Here is a 20,535-nt window from a genome sequence, read left to right as displayed (position 1 = left end):
GTGTATTCGTTGTTCATGATTTCGAAATCAACATTTTTTGCATTAACTTTTTTGTGTGGGACTTCAGATTGTCTGTATACATCATAAATGATTTGTTACAATTGCGTTTTCCTCCAGACAAAACCAGAAGTACCTCTGTTTATATCCCGCCTTGCTCCAGTTTACTCACCACTAAACTCTGTGAACAGATATTGGTTAGCAAGAGACCACTACACTTTAGTCGAGAGTTACAAAGCGCTGTCTCGGTGTGCTGCTTCCACTTCAGACACTTCAGGCTCGCCTGCGTTCCCCGGAGCGATTTGCTGACGGTTTGTGTTAGTGTGAGTTGGAAGAGCTGACAGCTGTAAAAAGTTTCAAGCCGACTGAAATGAGAGGACCAGAGCACCCGGAGGAAACCCAGTCCAAACAAACAGTCCAAAGGCATGTAGGTCAGGTGAATTGGTCTTACCAAATTGTCCCTAGGTGTGAATGTGTCGGCCCTGTGATGGTCTGGCAGCCTGTCCAGGGTGTCTCCCCACCTGCCACCAAATGACTGCTGGGATAGGCTCCAGCATCCCATGACCCGAATTCTTGGCATGGATAATGGATGAGGATGGATGGATGGACTTAAAAAGAGAAGTGGACATAATACCGCTCAACCGAGATGAGAAATGGATAAGACTTGAGGTAACTTATAACTGACTTATGAATTTCAAGGAAAGTGAGTTGGTGTTTCCTTGTGATGCCTTTGAATTTGGGGGTGTTTTCTCGCCAAATGTTCTCATAGGAAATGAGTAACATGCATGCCCTGTGCATATCTTCTAAATACATCTTGTCATTTCCAGATGAATCCTCATTCACTGCACATCCTGCAGCCATCTTCCTGTGGCCTGCATGACCTTGTGCACACCTCAGTACAACATCCACTGTGGGGCCTGCAGATTACTTGCTAAGCACATTCTTTGCTAGCAGCCCCGTCAAGGCAGCCTACATGGTATTCCAAAGGTTGTGTGTACATGTTGTGGGTGTGTTATGACACACCCACAACATGAGCACACAACTGCTTTATGCTCACTTCAGTCCAGCTGCTACTAGCTAGCTCATTACTGACACAGTATCCTCAATAGTATAACGATCTAATGACTTTATTTTAACATCAGGTGCTCACTTCAGTCCAGTTGCTACTAGCTAGCTAACGCCTGGTCCTGTGTCCATTCATGCTTATAATTCAACTGAATCAACTTATTTGTGTCACTCATTGGTGACACAATATCCTCAATAGTATAATGACCTTTATTTTAATCTACTACTACTTTCGGCTGCCCCCGTTAGGGGGCGCCACAGTGGATCATCCGTTTCCATTTCTTCCTGTCTTCTGCGTCTTCCTCTGTCACACCAGCCACCTGCATGTCCTCCCTCACCACATCCATAAACCTCCTCTTTGGCCTTCCTCTTCTCCTCTTCCCTGGCAGCTCCATATTCAGCATCCTTCTCCCAATATAACCAGCATCTCTCCTCCACACATGTCCAAGCCATCTAAATCTTGCCTCTCTTGGTTTGTCTCCAACCCGTCCAACCTGAGCAGTCCCTCTAATATACTCGTTCCTAATCTTGTCCTTCTTCGTTACTCCCAGTGAAAATCTTAGCATCTTCAACTCTGCCACCTCCAGCTCCACCTCCTGTCTTTTCATCAGTGCCACTGTCTCCAAACCATACAACATAGCTGGTCTCACTACCATCATGTAAACCTTCCCTTTAACTCTTGCTGGTACCCTTCTGTCACACATCACTCCTGACACTCTTCTCCACCCACTCCACCCACTCTCTTTTTCACCTCTCTACTGCACTCCCCGTTACTTTGGACAGTTGACCCCAAGTATTTAAACTCATATGCCTTCATCACCTCCACTCCTTGCATCCTGACCATTCCACTGTCCTCTCTCTCATTCACACACAGGTATTCCGTCTTGCTCCTACTGATTTTCATTCCTCTTCTCTCCAGTGCATACCTCCACCTCTCCAGGCTCTCCTCAACCTGCACCGTACTCTCGCTACAGATCACAATGTCATCTGCGAACATCATCGTCCATGGAGACTTCTGCCTGATCTTGTCCGTCAACCTGTCCATCACCATTGCAAACAAGAAAGGGCTCAGAGCCGATCCTTGATGTAATCCCACCTGCACCTTGAACCCATCTGTCATTCCAACCACACACCTCACCATTGTCACACTTCCCTCACACATATCCTGCACCACTCCTACATACTTCTCTGCCACTCCTGACTTCCTCATATAATACCACACCTCCTCTCTTGACACCCTGTCATAAGCTTTCTCTAAATCTACAAAGACACAATGTAACTCCTGCTGGCCTTCTCTATACTTCTCCATCAACATTCTCAAAGCAAACATCACATCTGTGGTGCTCTTTCGTGGCATGATCGTCACCTCTCCTCTTAACCTAGCTTCTATTACTCTTTCCCATATCTTCATGCTGTGGCTGATCAACTTTATACCTCTGTAGTTACTACAGTTCTGCACATCACCCTTGTTCTTGAAAATCGGTACCAGTATGCTTCTTCTCCACTCCTCAGGCATCCTCTTGCTTTCCAAGATTGTGTTAAACAATCTAGTTAAAAACTCCACTGCCATCTCTCCTAAACATCTCCATGCCTCCACAGGTATATCATCAGGACCAACTGCCTTTCCACTCTTCATCCTCTTCATAGCTGCCCTCACTTCCTCCTTGTTAATCCACTGCACTTCCTGATTCACTATCCCTACATCATCCAACCTTCTCTCTCTCATTTTCTTCATTCATCAGCCCCTCAAAGTACTCCTTCCACTTTCTTAGCACACTCTCCTCGCTTGGCAGCACATTTCCATCTCTATCCTTGATCGCCCTAACTTGCTGCACATCCTTTGCAGCTTGGTCCCTCTGTCTAGCCAATTGGTACAAGTCCTTTTCTCCTTCCTTAGTGTCTAACCTGTCATACAACTCACCATACGCCTTTTCCTTTGCCTTTGCCACCTCTCTCTTTGCTTTACGCTGCATCTCCTTGTACTCCTCCCTACTTTCTTCATCTCTCTGACTATCCCACTTCTTCTTTGCCAACCTTTTCCTCTGTATGCTTTGCTGTACTTCCTCATTCCACCACCAAGTCTCCTTGTCTTCCTTCCTCTGTCCTGATGACACACCAAGTACCTTCCTAGCTGTCTCCCTCACTATTTCTGCAGTGGTTGTCCAGCCATCTGGCAACTCTTCACTACCACCCAGTGCCTGTCTTAACTCCTCCCTGAACTCCACACAACAGTCTTCCTTCTTCAACTTCCACCATTTGATCTTCGGCTGTGTCTTCACTCGCTTCCTCTTCTTGGTCTCCAAGGTCATCCTACAGACCACCATCCGATGCTGCCTAGCTACGTTCTCCCCTGTCACCACCTTGCAGTCTCCAATCCCTTTCAGATCGCACCTTCTACATAAGATATAGTCCACCTGTGTGCACCTTCCTCCACTCTTGTACGTCACCCTGTGTTCCTCCCTCTTCTTGAAATATGTATTCACCACAGCCATTTCCATCCTTTTCGCAAATTCGACCACCATCTCTCCTTCCACATTTCTCTTCTTGACTCCATACCTTCCCATCCCCTCCTCATCACCTCTGTTCCCTTCACCAACATGTCCATTGAAGTCCGCTCCAATCACCACTCTCTCCTCATTGAGTACCCTCTCCACCACGTCGTCCTACTCACTCCAGAATTCTTCTTTTTCGTCCATCTCACACCCAACTTGCGGGGCATATGCGCTGATAACGTTCAGCAATACACCTTCGATTTCCAGCTTCATACTCATCACTTTGTCTGACACTCTCTTCACCTCCAGCACGCTCTTGACATACTCTTCCTTCAGAATTACCCCTACCCCATTTCTCCTCCCATTCGCACCATGGTAGAAGAGTTTGAACCCACCTCCGATGCTCCTGGCCTTACTCCCCTTCCACCTGGTCTTGCACACACAGTATGCCTACCTTTCTTCTTTCCGTCATATCAGCCAGCTCTCTCCCTTCTCTAGTCATAGTGCCAACATTCAAAGTTCTGACTCTCACCTCCACACGCCTACCCTTCCTCCTCTCTAGCTGCCTCTGGACATGCCTTCCCCCTCTCCTTCTCCTTCGCCCAGCAGTAGCATAATTTCCACCGGCACCCTGCTGGTTAACAGTACCGTGGCGGTTGTTGGTAACCCGGGCCTCGACCGATCCGGTATGGAAATCTTATTTATGATCCGCATATTTGATTTGGCAAAGATTTTACGCCGGATGCCCTTCCTGACGCAACCCTCCCCATTTGTCCGGGCTTGGGACCGGCACTAAGAATGCACTGGCTTGTGCATCCTCAGTGGCTGGGTTATGACCTTGATTTTAATATCATTTATTATTATTTATTTATTATTAACCCAGCCACTGAGGATGCACAAGCCAGTGCATCCTTAGTGCCGGTCCCAAGCCCGGACAAATGGGGAGGGTTGCGTCAGGAAGGGCATCCGGCGTAAAATCTTTGCCAAATCAAATATGCGGATCATAAATAAGACTTACATACCGAATCGGTCGAGGCCCGGGTTACCAACGACCACCACCGGTACTGTTAACCAGCAGGGTGTTGGTGGAAACTATGCTACTGTTGGGCGAAGGAGAAGGAGAGGGGGAAAGCATGTCCAGAGGCAGCTAGAGAGGAGGAAGGGTAGGCATGTGGAGGTGAGAGTCGGAACTTTGAATGTTGGCACTATGACTGGTAAAGGGAGAGAGCTGGCTGACATGATCGAAAGAAGAAAGGTAGGCATACTGTGTGTGCAAGAGACCAGGTGGAAGGGGAGTAAGGCCAGGAGTGTCGGAGGTGGGTTCAAACTCTTCTACCATGGTGTGAATGGGAGGAGTAATGGGGTAGGGGTAATTCTGAAGGAAGAGTATGTCAAGAGCGTGCTGGAGGTGAAGAGAGTGTCAGATAGAGTGATGAGTATGAAGCTGGAAATTGAAGGTTTATTGCTGAACGTTATCAGTGCATATGCCCCGCAAGTTGGGTGTGAGATGGATGAAAAAGAAGAATTCTGGAGTGAGTTGGACGACGTGGTGGAGAGGGTACCCAAGGAGGAGAGAGTGGTGATTGGAGCGGACTTCAGTGGACATGTTGGTGAAGGGAACAGAGGTGATGAGGAGGTGATGGGAAGGTATGGAGTCAAAGAGAGAAATATGGAAGGACAGATGGTGGTCGAATTTGCCAAAAGGATGGAAATGGCTGTGGTGAATACATATTTCAAGAAGAGGGAGGAACACAGGGCGACGTACAAGAGTGGAGGAAAGTGCACACAGGTGGACTATATCTTATGTAGAAGGCGCCATCTAAAAGGGATTGGAGACTGCAAGGTGGTGACAGGGGAGAACGTAGCTAGGCAGCATCGGATGGTGGTCTGTAGGATGACTTGGGAGACCAAGAAGAGGAAGCGAGTGAAGACACAGCCGAAGATCAAATGGTGGAAGTTGAAGAAGGAAGACTGTTGTGTGGAGTTCAGGCAGGAGTTAAGACAGGCACTGGGTGGTAGTGAAGAGTTGCCGGATGGCTGGGCAACCACTGCAGAAATAGTGAGGGAGACAGGTAGGAAGGTACTTGGTGTGTCATCAGGACAGAGGAAGGAAGACAAGGAGACTTGGTGGTGGAATGAGGAAGTACAGCAAATTATACATAGGAAAAGGTTAGCAAAGAAGAAGTGGGATAGTAAGAGAGATGAAGAAAGTAGACAGGAGTACAAGGAGATGCAGCGTAAAGTGAAGAGAGAGGTGGCAAAGGCAAAGGAAAAGGCATATGGTGAGTTGTATGACAGGTTAGACACTAAGGAAGGAAAAAAGAACTTGTACCGATTGGCTGGACAGAGGGAGCGAGCTGGGAAGGATGTGCAGCAAGTTAGGTGATGAAGGATGGAGATGGAAATGTGCTGACAATTGAGGAGAGTGTGCTGAGAAGGTGGAAGGAGTACTTTGAGGGGCTGATGAATGAAGAAAATGAGAGAGACGGTTGGATGATGTAGGGATAGTGAATCAGGAAGTTCAGCGGATTAACAAGGAGGAAGTGAGGGCAGCTATGAAGAGGATGAAGAGTGGAAAGGCAATTGGTCCCGATGACATACCTGTGGAGGCATGGAGGTGTTTAGGAGAGATCTCAGTGGAGTTTTTAACTAGATTGTTTAACACAATCTTGGAAAGTGAGAGGATGCCTGAGGAGTGGAGAAGAAGCATACTGGTACCGATTTTCAAGAACAAGGGCGATGTGCAGAACTGTAACAACTACAGAGGTATAAAGTTGATCAGCCACAGCATGAAGATTTGGGAAAGAGTAATAGAAGCTAGGTTAAGAGGAGAGGTGATGATCAGCGAGCAGCAGTATGGTTTCATGCCAGGAAAGAGCAGCACAGATGTGATGTTTGCTTTGAGAATGTTGATGGAGAAGTATAGAGAAGGCCAGAAGGAGCTACATTGTGTCTTTGTGGATTTAGAGAAAGCTTATGACAGAGTGCCGAGAGAGGAGGTGTGGTATTGTATGAGGAAGTCAGGAGTAGCAGAGAAGTATGTAGGAGTGGTGCATGATATGTATGAGGGAAGTGTGACAGTGGTGAGGTGTGTGGTTGGAATGACAGATGGGTTCAAGGTGGAGGTGGGATTACATCAAGGATCGGCTCTGAGCCCTTTCTTGTTTGCAATGGTGATGGACAGGTTGACGGACAAGATCAGGCAGGAGTCTCCATGGACGATGATGTTCGCGGATGACATTGTGATCTGTAGTGAGAGTATGGTGCAGGTTGAGGAGAGCCTGGAGAGGTGGAGGTATGCACTGGAGAGAAGAGGAATGAAAGTCAGTAGGAGCAAGACGGAATACCTATGTGTGAATGAGAGAGAGGACAGTGGAATGGTCAGGATGCAAGGAGTGGAGGTGACAAAGGGATTTGAGTTTAAATACTTGGGGTCAACTGTCCAAAGTAATGGGGAGTGCAGTAGAGAGGTGAAAAGAGAGTGCAGGCAGGGTGGAGTGGGTGGAGAAGAGTGTCAGGAGTGATTTGCGACGGAAGGGTACCAGCAAGAGTTAAAGGGAAGGTTTACAAGATGGTTGTGAGACCAGCTATGTTATATGGTTTGGAGACAGTGGCGCTGATGAAAAGACAGGAGGTGGGGCTGGAGGTGGCAGAGTTGAAGATGCTAAGATTTTCACTGGGAGTGATGAAGAAGGGCAGGATTAGGAAGGAGTATATTAGAGGGACCGCTCAGGTTGGACGGGTTGGAGACAAAGCAAGAGAGGCAAGATGGAGATGGTTTGGACATGTGTGGAGGAGAGATGCTGGGTATACTGGGAGAAGGATGCTGAATATGGAGCTGCCAGGGAAGAGGAGAAGAGGAAGGCCAAAGAGGAGGTTTATGGATGTGGTGAGGGAGGACATGCAGGTGGCTGGTGTGACAGAGGAAGATGCAGAAGACAGGAAGAAATGGAAACGGATGATCCGCTGTGGCGCCCCCTAACGGGAGCAGCCGAAAGTAGTAGTAGATTATTTATTTATTATTATTTATTTTAATATCAGCAGCTCGCTTCAGTCTATTTGAACAATTACCACTGGATCCCAAGTATCGCTAAATTTCAACAATATTATGTTTAATACTGTATTGTATATAGTAACAATGGAGAAAACTGGAAAAATTCGAGACAATGGTAAAAAAAAGGGGAAAACATGGAGAAAACCTTTTGGGGAACATGCAAAGTGCTTGGCTTATAAACTGTGTTGGCCCTTAGTTTTATAAGAGCACGACATTAGGCAGAGTCTACGTGTTTTATCTTGCTAGATAAACCGAGTAGCTGTAGTGAGTATACTGCCAGCTATACTGGCTACCAGACGCACGGTGTTGTGTCCTGCAGCCACAGGAAGTCCATTCATGTGGAAATAAAGCAGAGCCGCCCAGCCCGGCTCCGACACATAGCTGGCTTCTGTTATTACGGGTGAATTAAAGCTGCAGGCCTTTGTGGAGCGGGAAGAGATCTAAAAGTTATCAAAATCATGAAGGGAGTTCTTTCCAATACATTTTAATTCGAATATATGTTAATTTGGGGAATTTGGGGTGAGGGGTGGGGTGGGGTGGGGGTTAAACCCTGAGCTTCATCGACGGATATCTCCAAAACTACCTAAACCAGGTCATTTCTTGCTCTTTACAATGAATCCCTTTACTGTGGCACGCAGGTTATTCAATAATCCATAAATAAAACGTTTTATGTAGCTCTATGGATTCAGAATCAGTGCTTCCTTTGTGTGTGGGAGCAGTGACTGCTGGAATATTTGCACAGTTCTGACAATGACTGATGGTAGAAGTCAACCACAAGCAAAGTGGTGCCTCCATGCAGTCGAAAGGTAAATCACAGGGACTCAATGTGCTTCACCAACACTTAAATGTGCCATACTATGTGCTTTAGTGAGTTTAGCGCAAGTTGCCGGGACACCGCTTCTGTGCCCTAGAAAAGCCAAAGCGGTTGCATTAATATCTAACAAAGTTACATATTATCATGGCTGCGGTCGATAGGTTACTGATGCAGCGGCTGAGAATGTTTGCACAAAGTGCTGCAGGGTTGAATTACAAGCTTCTCAGCTCACCAGAAAGAGTCTCCTGTGTTTTCCAGATAAGCTAACAACCGTTGGTTTCCAACAACAAACTTTGTTACCACAGTGTTTGGGGTGGGGGGGTGGGGTGGGGGTTGTCAAGAGACAGGCCTATAGCACATTTCCCCCCTACAGACCCTCACCATGGGAAGGAGGGATTCATCATCATGGTAAGAGTCTGTGTTTTCATGCCTTGTTAGCACATGCTTTCTGTTTCCTCCTGGAGAGTAACCTGTCAGTGTGCATGCTGACTGTGGCGTTTGCGGTCCAAACCCTACGAAAGACGCCATTCCACACATCCACCACTCCGTACACATATTCACAAAGATGTAGTTAACTGTTTGCACGTATAAAAAGCTCATTTAAGGGAAAAGAACGGTACAGAAACTGATCCGTCTGTCTCCGCTGCGTGAATGTATACTTTCTATCTCGGCCAACCTGACCTACGTGTCTTTGGACTGTGGGAGGAAACCTTCTCCCCGTGTCCGTGTACACGGGGAGAACATGCAACTCCACACAGAGGACGACCCGGGATGACCCCCAAGGTTAAACTACCCCGGGGCTCGAACCCAGGACCTTCTTGCTCTGAGGCGACCGCTGTCACCGTGCCACCCCAGTCCAAAGACATGTAGGTCAGGTTAATCGGTCGTACTAAATTGTCCCTAGGAGTGAATGAGTAGGCCCTGTGATGGCCTGGCGGCCTGTCCAGGGTGTCTCCCCGCCTGCCGCCCAATGACTGCTGGGATAGGCTCCAGCATCCCCATGACCGTGAGAGCAGGATAAGCGGTTTGGATAATGGATGGATGGATGGAGTCTCGGACAAGCCGGCGTCCAGATGGGCAATGCATGCTGGGAGCTGTACCGTCTGGAGACGGTCAGACGCCAAGGGACAAGACCGTCGGCGGGGGAGATGGCTCCTTCAACACCTTTTTTAGTGAGACTGGTGCTGGAAAACACATTCAGAATCATGTTTATTGGCCGTGTAGGTTTGCTGCGAGTACATCTGTCACCATCTTACAATGCTGTGATTACCACCATTCCCAAACCCTCTGTGAATAGGACACATGGCCATTGAAACTCTAGTTAATGGTCACACCCATATTTGCTATGAAACCGATCGTTGGTTTGGGTCGTTATGCCACTGTGTTGTTCATAAGGGTGGGGACACCTGCAGTCAGCTGAGACTGAAGAGGTCACTTATAGATGATGATGAGACGCTGTGTCCAGAGGAACTGATTCAACTTCCTGGGGTTAGGGAAGGGTATCATGACACTCTCATCTAGGACAACTTACAGTGAGTTCTCAAACATGGGACAAGTGCTTTGCTCAGTGGTGCTTTTGCAGCACACATGACTAGTACTGTATCTACTACTATTCAGAGATGACCCCCCCCCCTTTTCCTCCCCAATTGTATCTGGCCAATTACCCCACTCTTCCGAGCCATCCCGCTCTCTGCTCCACCCCCTCTGGTGATCCGGGGAGGGCTGCAGACTACCACATGCCTCCTCCCATACATGTGGAGTCGCCAGCCACTTGTTTTCACCTGACAGTGAGGAGTTTCACCGGGGGGGCGTAGCGCGTGGGAGGATCACACTATTCCCCCCATTCCCCCGCACAGGCGCCCGGACCGACCAGAGGGGGCGCTAGTGCGGCGACCAGGACACATACCCACATCCGGCTTCCCACCCGCAGACACGGCCAATTGTGTCTGCAGGGACGCCCAATCAAGCCGCAGGTAACACAGGGATTTGAACTGGCGATCCCCGTGTTGGTAGGCAATGGAATAGACCGCTACGCCACCGGACACCTAACCCTTTTTAACCTAATCCTGAGGAGCTCCACCCTGAGCCCATTTAGGCCAAAAGAGAATTTGCCTCTTTGATAATTATTAAACTTTAGTTAAAAAAACAACAACCAACATTGAGCATATTTGGGATGCCCGGATGCAGTGAAGAGTTGTGGGTCAGATCCCAAACCTGCTCTAACTATTGTCAGTGGTTAGCCATCTGTGTAACAACAGCCATTGTTCCTTTAGATCTGTGTGTTGGACGTGTGTGACAGATCCCCCCCCCCCCCAACGTGCTTCTAATCCCTTTCATTCATTTAAGAGGGCGGCGTCGGCCTCTCCAACTTCTCCCGTTACCACAACACGCCGCCGTTGCTTAGCGATGCTGATCAGTGAAGCTGTTCCCTTGTCCTGTACCCGGCACATCATCCATCAACCGTGCATCGCAGCGGAGCGAGCAACGACTATAAAAGATGCAGATTTGGTAAGAGCTGGACGAAATAAGATTGTGCAGTGGCAGCATAGAGTAGTTTTCAGATTTAACATCGTTTGTCATCAGCTGACCCGTGTGTTGTTGTAATGGTAACGACACGAGTTTTAATTATGAACGAGACTGCTGGTGTTTGCAACGTGACAGCACAAAGCACGACTCCCAGATAGCGGAACTGCTGTGGCCCGGACCCGTCCGACACCCGACACTTTCATCCGGCCCACATACGTTGTGGAACATTGGCACTTGGGCGGTCTGCTCCTGTTTGCCAGATCTGGGCCAGAACCAAGCCATAGCAATGCCACATGTGCCACATATTTGCCAGAGGTGGCCCATATTTGTTTTGTGATATTTGGGCCATATTCAACATTTACCACACGGGGCCACCTCAGGGTCACATCCAGATCACATGTTGCCCAGAGCTCCGCATCTTTGCCAGAAAAGCCCCACATGTGATTTGGCATATTTGGGCCATATTTGCTATTATACATGTGGGCCACTTCAGGCTCACATCCATTTTGTCAGGGCCAGAAGAAGACCACCAGTGCCGCATCACTGCCGGAAGTGGCCCACATCCGGATGCTGTCTGGGCTGTGAATTGTTCAAAAGCTGTGTTCTGACTGAGACACGTCACCCTGTCGTGAGCATTTCCAATAAGGACCCTAAATTTTACAACAACCTGGCTAAAAATCCGTTTCTCCCACTCTAGACGTCACTGACAGAATGAAAAGGTCAGGCTAATGGAACCGAATACTCTTTATTAGTCATTTGCCGCATTTAAGCCATGCTAGCTAGCAGTGTGGCTAGCTAGCTGTGTGGCTAGCAGCAGCGGGCTCCTCGGCGTTCTCCTCTGTCTCACTCGCAGGGTCGAAGAGCGGTGCCAAAACCGAGAGAACCCATACAGAACACACAGAGCACCAAGAGAAATGGTTTGCAAGGCTGCTGTGCAAACTTTCACATGTTCGATCCCCATTTATGTTGCGTGAACCATCGATGTCCTCGCGGGGCCCTTATTTCCCCGCCCCCACGGCGCGAGAAGTGTCAGTGTTCTCATAGGAATTGTTTTCCCCTCCCCCACGTCATGTGATGTATCCATTTTACTACTACAGGTGTGGGTTTGTTAGGTCACACACACACACACACACACACACACACACATACACACACACACATACACACGTTTTATACAGATAAAACAGCCCAAAGAACACCGATGTGTTCAACATGTGTGCAGGACATTGAAAACATGCCATCATGTTAATTTTATGTTTACCCAGCTGTCCCCATTAAATTAGGAAAAGTCATTAAATATGAAGCACAAAAATATGTCAATCATTTAGAGACTTTAAATACCGACTCGGGTCAAACTGACCCCAAGGATGATAGAAGGGTTAAGATATTCTCACATTACTGATTCATCTCCTGTCATTTAGTAATTTAGGCTGGCCGGTGCACTGGCCTCCAGGCTGACCGGCACTGGGCTCCAGGCTGACCGGTGCACTGGGCTCAAGGCTGACCGGTACACTGGACTCCAGGCTGATCGGTGCACTGGGCTCCAAGGCTCCCTCATCTTCCACTCCTTTGGTGGAGGAACCAGCTCTGCTGATGGAACGGCTCTCCATCGACTACAGGAAGAAACCTAAGTTGGAATTTGCCATCTATCCAGCTCCTCAAGTGTCCACAGACATGGTGGAGCCCTACAACTCCATCCTGACCACCCTGGAGCACTACCAGATAGCATCCGGATGTGGGCCACTTCAGGCAATGATGCGGCACTGATGGCCGTCTTCTGGCCCTGACAAAATGGATGTGAGCCTGAAGTGGCCCACATGTATAATAGCAAATATGGCCCAAATATGCCAAATCACATGTGGGCCTTTTTTGGCAAAGCTGCGGTGCTCTGGGCAACATGTGGTCTGGATGTGACCCTGAAGTGGCCTGTGTGGTAAATGGTGAATATGGGCCACCTTTGGCAAATATGTGGCACTGCTATGGCTTGGTTCTGACCCAGATCTGGCAAACAGGAGCGGCCCGCCCAAGTGCCACCATTCCATGCGGTATGTGAGCCGGATGAAAGTGTCGGCTGCGGGACGGGTCCGGGCCACAGCAGTGTCGCCATCTGGGCTCTGACTGTGCCTTCATGGTGGACAACGAGGCCGTTTATGACGTGTGTGTGAGGAACCTGGACACCAGTGAAAACCTAAACATTTGAAAATTCCTTCTTTCGTGTGCGGATGGGAAAAGGAATGGGTGATTATCGCCTCTGGAAAAGGTCGCCTTAATCCTTTGTTTTGACCGTTTCTCGGAATAAACACACACCGACGGCGCCCCCGGCACAGTCCGCAGCCTACGCATGACTAGTGAATGAAGCTTGGCACGGGGCGGCATGATCCCCCGTCACTGCGCAGACTCAGTTCCCCGCGGCACCGTTCTCTCGTCCCTATTGGCTCCCGCCAACGAAAAACCAAAAAAAAATAAAAACAACGCCGCTCTGCGGACCCCGCCCCCTTCCGGGCGCCACAAAAGACCCGGCCGCCGCCGCGCACCTCCATTACAACCTTCAGTCCCCGAACCCTCGACGTCGGCGAGAAGGAAAGAACCCGAGAAGATGGTGAGTATTGAACGGTTGAGCCCTCTCGCCGCCTCTTTTAAATCCGCGCAGGGAAGCGGAGCCAACGGACGCCTCGGCTCGTGGGCGCGGCTATGGAGAATCCGCCGGCGGGAGAGCGTTTGTCGTCCGACCCGGGAGAAAAAACCGTTTTATTCGTTACACGAAAGCCGTCTGGTCCATATCGCGTCTTTTGTCTGGTTCTGCGTGCGTGAGGCGTTCACGGAACCGACCCGGCGGCGGCGGCGGCTCGGACGACGGCGGCGGCTCGGACGTGCTGGCTCTCTGACGCAGATTGCGGCGTTGCGGCGTCGCGCCTTTTACGTGTATTTCGTGTCGAACATAACGGTTTATTTCTAACGTAACGACTTTTCTTCAAGTCGACCTTGACGTCACTGCTCCGACCTGCGTGTGAATACGACCCGTCGTCCGGTACAGTAGAACCGTAAAGGCGTGTGCCGGGGCGGCGGGAGGGGGGGGGGTCGGATTTGGGCCTTGAGGCAGATTTGAAAAAATCGCTCAAACCGGGAAAGGCGCAATCTGATACCGATGTGCGTTACGCAGAGCAGCAGGGTTGTGCCATGGCGGCGGGGCGGGGGGGGGGGAGTAGGGAGTTGCCTCTATGCCTCGCTTGCATTTGGGGTTTTTTCCTCCTCTCCCCTCCCCACCTCTCCCCTCCCCACCTCTCCTCTCCCCTCCCCTCCCCACCTCTCCTCTCCCCTCCCCACCTCTGCACAAAAGGGGAGTTTCCGCCGACCTGCTGCTGCTGGATTTGGGCGGGGAAGAGCTAACCGGCCGAGGGGCCGCAGTCAAACCTGCACGTGACTCAGCAGTTTGCTCGCCCTGCTGGCGGCGCAGTAGCCCACAGGTGACGACGATGCAGAGCAGCATCATCGGCATGGTGACGGAGACGGTCTCGAATGTGGCCGCCATGATAAGCTCTGCAATGCATCAGTAAGCTGCCCTGCAGCCCAAGGTGTTTTTTAATGGCTCCTATTGTTAATTCATTAGTCAGGGTGATTTCCACTACTCTTTTATATTCTAAATAAATTAAATGCTGACTTCATCTGAATTACTACCGATCCCTAATGCAACGATGGAGGTACTATTTTAACAAAAGAATTGGGTTTTGTGTGAGGCTTGGCGATATTTATCATCTTTCAGTAGTGTTTTATTGGGATGAAATTTGAATTTTGTCTTACATACAGTGATGGTTTTGTTGCTTAAATTGATTAAACAAATCTGAATGATGAATGAATGAATGCCTTTATTTGTCATTGCAGAGCTGTACAACGAAATTAAGTGCAACTCCCTAGTGGTACAAAAAATAAAATATATATATATATAAATAGCCAAAATACAAATAGACACACATTTGCAGCACAATCAACATATATTGTATGCGTAAGTGGAATATCTATTACGTACCATTAAAAGTTTTTCATAAAATGAGGTCTGAGATATTTTTGTGTTTGACAAACTGGTTTTGGTTTGATATTAACCAAGTTTAATGTGATGCACCTCTGTATGATTTTTATAGCATTTTTTTTTTTTGCCAAAGAACATGATATATATATATATAGATAGATAGATCAAGTGAAATTCCCCCATTGTGATATTTTCCACATTGGCTACCTCCATTTTTGGATGAGAGCTTGTTTAAAAGTGTGAAGACTTGTCATCATTACGGTTGTATATCATTTGGATTTTAATTTTTTTTTTTTCCTATCAAAGGTGAACTGCAAAAAATACACATTGTCAGCATGTTCTTGTAATGTATTTTTAATTGCGCTGTTAAAATGTGGAAATATGAACTCAGCTGCAGCGCCGGACATTCCTCTCACTCAGCAATGACATCACGCTTCAGTTCATCTTTGCCGTTAAAGGGAAGACAAAATGCCGAAGACCTCAACTCTGCTGCTATTATAATTCAAGATTTAATTTATGGTCCTTTCATTATGTACCCGTGTACACGAATAAATACAAAATGCTGTTTCTTCCCAGCCCACAGCAATTCAACACACCTGATTCTATCAGTCAACCAATAGCCTTTGCTTAATGTGTAGACTCAGGTGTGTAACGGCTTGGTTGGAACAAAGACCTGCACCCACACCGGCCATTTCTGGATCATGTTGCCCATCCCTGCTCTAGAGCAAAAGGATGCTTTAAAATTAATAACCTTTAATTAAACCAAAAGATGCGTGTTGCAGCGATATGCTGTCCATCTAAGCCAAGAACAAAGAAATGGCTGAGTCTTTCCCGATTAATGTGGCCCCTCCAACCGAAGCTCGGAATATTTGCTATTGATTACTACCACAGCCCAAAAAGTTATTTAGGACAGCCCTAATTACAGTATTTGTGCAAAAAAATTGTCAGTTTTTAGTAATTTGATCAAATATAGCTGTTTTGCTGTTAAGAATAAGATGAACATTATTTAATTTTCACTTTTCTGATGGTATGAGGTGTTGGCTGAGGGTTGACTGAGGATGACAAGATATGTGAGGGACGGAGGACCGGCCTGAGACAGTGCACTCGATTTGTATACCATACTGGCGAAAGTGTTGTGTCATGTTAGTACTGCATCCTCTCTAGGATGAAATGTTAGTAAGCGCTTGCTGTGGTCCATGGTGGCGCATGACCTCACCCAGACTTGTGTGTGCAGCTCTTTTTGATCTTCCCAGAAAAAACAACATTGCGCAGCATCATCCAGTCCAGAAAGAGCACCAATGTGTATTTTATGAGACAGGAAGAGATGCATGCATTCAAATTGTATAGGCGCCGCGGTCTAGACAGCCTGGTACTGAAACTGAAACTAGTGCAAGTGAAATTTGTTTGGGAACTGATAAGCAGAATCAAAATTTAAAATTTTCCATTTGGAATCGGTCTTAACTTGGAACCAGTTCTCTGCCCAACCCTAGTTGTAAAAAAAATTACCAGGGCGTGGAGATGCTGCAGAAAATTGCAGTAAGACGAATAGGTTCGTGCCTGATCTGGGCCAGTGAGTGCTAACCTGAGTAACAGTGACTCTGCAAGAAACACAAGCTAGGCTTTTTAACCATCCGCTGTCGCAGCAGTCAGTTGTAACTGTGCCAGATGTACTAAATGGGTTTCTGACTGCAAACTGGATGAAGCCTGATGTAGTAGTAAGAATAGTATGTCAAGGCAGAACAGGATATGCAGTGCAACACATGGTTAATAATGAGCTTTACAGGCTATTGAACATCTACAACTGAAAAAAGTAATTGTGAAATCCTGTTTCTTAAATCTACAGCGTGAGTGTATTTCCATGCACGTCGGCCAGGCCGGAACCCAGATGGGCAACGCCTGCTGGGAGCTGTACTGTCTGGAGCACGGCATCCAGCCAGACGGTCAGATGCCTAGTGACAAGACAATTGGTGGGGGAGATGACTCTTTCAACACCTTCTTCAGTGAGACCGGAGCTGGAAAACACGTTCCCAGAGCTGTCTTTGTGGACTTGGAACCAACGGTTATAGGTAATGTCTATTTCTCGGCAGTTTGAGCATGGCACCGGTACCATACTCTGCCACATGTGTCCCACACATGTGTTGGAGCTGAAATTCTGAGAGAGGTCCTCTTGTCATCAACCTGTTCGGAGTCAATAGGTTGATCTGTAATTGAGTTGTGGGACTTTGCCCAACCATCAAACATGATCCCAGTTTGTAGGGTGTTAAAATGAGTGATGCAACCCAGTGCACGACTAATTCGTGTTGTGATTTAACATGGTCCAAATCAACATAGCTTAATGCTTTCTACAGGAGCATTACATAGTAAAAATGTAGCAGATGTCTTATGTGGTAAAATATAATTGTATATTTCTGCCTCTGAAGTTTTTTTTTTTTGTCAAACAAGTTCCTTAGAATGAACTATTGTGAGAAACTGGGTCAGTAGGATAGCCCAGTGTCTTGGGGCCCCCTTGACCTGATTAGGTATACAGGTGGTTGCAGTTGGCTCTGGCATCAAATGCCTTGCCTTTTTAGGGAAGTCCCTGATCTTCTGTTGATGGTACAACCACACAGAACACATACCATTAACAGACGAGCAGCTTTAGGTGAGGGAATGTTGAGCCGTCTCTTAACTTTTCTCTTATATTGTTGCAGATGAGGTACGTAGTGGCACATACCGCCAGCTGTTTCACCCCGAACAGCTGATCACTGGCAAAGAAGATGCAGCCAATAACTATGCCCGTGGTCACTACACCATCGGCAAGGAGATCATTGATCTGGTCCTGGACAGAACTCGTAAACTGGTAAGACTAAATGGCTTGACATTTTCCCGTAGATCTCACGTTCCTATGCACATTTAGAAAGGCTCATTTTCAGGTCTTAATTTTGGAGCTAAATAAAGTCTAGTTAAAATGGAATAATTTATAATTTGGAGCTAAATAAAGTCTAGTAAAAATGGAATAATTTATAATTTGGAGCAAAATACAGTCTAGTAAAAATAGAATAATTTATAATTTGGAGCAAAATAAAGTCTAGTAAAAATGGAATAGTGTATAATTAAGCCCTGAGACATCCAATTTCACACTTTTAAGCTTCTGGAATTCAATGGGTATGGAAAGTAAATGTGGTTGGGACTGTGCCCTAAATTGGTGCGAATTATAATTCTTCACTCAGGCTGACCAGTGCACTGGGCTCCAAGGTTTCCTCATCTTCCATTCCTTTGGTGGAGGAACCGGCTCTGGCTTCACATCTTTGCTGATGGAGCGCCTCTCTGTTGACTACGGGAAGAAGTCCAAGCTGGAGTTTGCTGTCTATCCAGCTCCCCAGGTGTCCACAGCTGTGGTGGAGCCCTACAACTCCATCCTGACCACCCACACCACCCTGGAGCACTCCGACTGTGCCTTCATGGTGGACAATGAGGCCATTTATGACATCTGTCGCAGGAACCTGGACATTGAGCGTCCTACTTACACCAACCTCAACAGGTTGATTGGCCAGATTGTGTCATCCATCACTGCCTCACTACGCTTTGATGGAGCCCTGAATGTGGACCTGACAGAGTTCCAGACCAACCTGGTACCCTACCCACGTATTCACTTTCCTCTGGCCACCTATGCGCCAGTCATCTCAGCTGAGAAAGCCTATCATGAGCAGCTATCTGTTGCAGACATCACAAATGCCTGCTTTGAGCCTGCCAATCAGATGGTCAAATGTGACCCTCGTCATGGCAAATACATGGCTTGCTGTCTGCTGTACCGTGGTGATGTGGTCCCCAAGGATGTCAACTCTGCCATCGCCACCATAAAAACCAAGCGCACCATCCAGTTTGTGGACTGGTGTCCCACAGGCTTCAAAGTGGGCATCAACTATCAGCCTCCAACTGTGGTCCCTGGGGGAGACCTGGCCAAGGTGCAGCGGGCTGTGTGCATGCTGAGCAACACCACTGCCATCGCCGAGGCCTGGGCCCGTCTGGACCACAAGTTTGACCTGATGTACGCCAAGAGGGCATTTGTCCACTGGTACGTTGGAGAGGGTATGGAGGAAGGCGAGTTCTCAGAGGCCAGAGAAGACATGGCTGCCCTGGAGAAGGATTACGAAGAGGTGGGCACTGACAGCGTCGGAGAGGAGGATGAAGGAGAAGAGTACTAAATGCAAGAGTGAGTGGATAAACAAAATTGGAGTTCATTCCGTTAAGTTAACATTCCATTGAGTTATTGCCACCCTGTTGCCAACGTTTTAATAAAGGCCGTTAAGTTGGATGATTTCTGTGTCATTTGGTCTCTTGACAACTGATTAGAATCACTTAGTGTAAGTTATGTAGTGTATTTACTTGCAGGACTATCCAGATCTTGTGTGCTGAGTAGATTGTGACATAATGACCAAGGTCATTTTTGTGTAATGGTGTTTCTCCAGTGCATGGCAACATGTCACTTAGGGCGGGGCGGTGTCTTTAAATCTACATGGATTATGAGCCTGGAGACGGGTTGATTAAATGTGCCTTATGGCGGTGACCTTGGCCATCGCAACCTTGTGCCGTCAGACTAAACTAGCTGGTTCCTTCCAGTTCACTGGACAACATGCGAAGGCTGAAAACATCACGATAGTCACACTGCATAGGGTGCAGTCAGGCAAATTGGGACCGTCGGTCATGTCGAGGTAAAACGTTGGAGAAAATTTAGCAAGGTCTCCTTTATCAAGCATATCCAAAATTCGTATGCAAATTACTGTGTAACGCTGAAGTTAAGCATTCTTGTTTTTCACATGCATTACAACGTTCGGTCCAGTATCAGACATTTCAATCACTTTCAATTAGAGCATGGTTGGAAAATGATGTTTTTTTTTCTTTAGACGTCAAACTGCATGAATATTCCTTTTAGCACAAAGATGCCTTTATTTTCTAAAGCCCATTACATTTATAGTTTAGCTGGAAGGGTCGTGATCATGCAAATATCCCTAACACCCCCCCACCCCCACCCCAGTCTGCTTTGGTTTCTGGTTTCACCCTTTCAAACAGGTTAAATTAATGTTCTCTCCGTGGAGGAAATTGGCAAAGACGAACAATACAAATGAATAATCACATCCCCTCATACACTTTATTTGCACATCTATTCACACGTGCAATCATAATTCTCACTTGACATTTATGAACTTATTTTTGTTACATTTTAACTTGGTATATGGTACTAGAAAATGAGGCAGGCTGCACTCGTAGTGTTTTTCAGGTCAGCTTTATAAGGAAAAGAGGCTGCATCTTCGGGGAGAAATCTGAGAAATAAGCAAGAGTAAATGATGCATTATGAGAAGTACACGTAAATCACCCGTTTCCATGTAAAAGAGTTTTGTGCAGCAGCAGCAAACGTCTAGACAACAGCAACGCATATAGAACAGTAAAACACTTGGATGGAAATTAATAATAGGAATAATGAATCTTAGCAAAGCTATTTAAGATACCGATGTTAACAACAGAGCTGGTGTTAGTTATTAACCATAAGGACAGGTCAGAGGTCACGCATAAGCGTCCATGAGAG

The 20,535-nt window shown here is 47.4% G+C and overlaps 1 protein-coding gene across 1 annotated transcript; it reads left to right on the top strand.

The window, feature by feature from the left end:
- Positions 1 to 13,433: 13,433 nt before the first annotated feature.
- On the top strand, positions 13,434 to 19,266 carry LOC130131750 (tubulin alpha chain-like). The gene is made up of 4 exons (XM_056301548.1): positions 13,434 to 13,547; positions 16,816 to 17,038; positions 17,663 to 17,811; positions 18,182 to 19,266. Exons 1-4 carry the CDS (start codon positions 13,545 to 13,547, stop codon positions 19,154 to 19,156), a joined length of 1,350 nt encoding a protein of 449 aa, XP_056157523.1. The 5' UTR covers positions 13,434 to 13,544; the 3' UTR covers positions 19,157 to 19,266.
- Positions 19,267 to 20,535: the final 1,269 nt, after the last annotated feature.

Source organism: Lampris incognitus, chromosome 21 (genome assembly GCF_029633865.1).
Source record: "Lampris incognitus isolate fLamInc1 chromosome 21, fLamInc1.hap2, whole genome shotgun sequence".
Lineage (NCBI taxonomy): Eukaryota > Metazoa > Chordata > Actinopteri > Lampriformes > Lampridae > Lampris > Lampris incognitus.
This window is presented reverse-complemented; position numbering and strand designations above follow the sequence as displayed.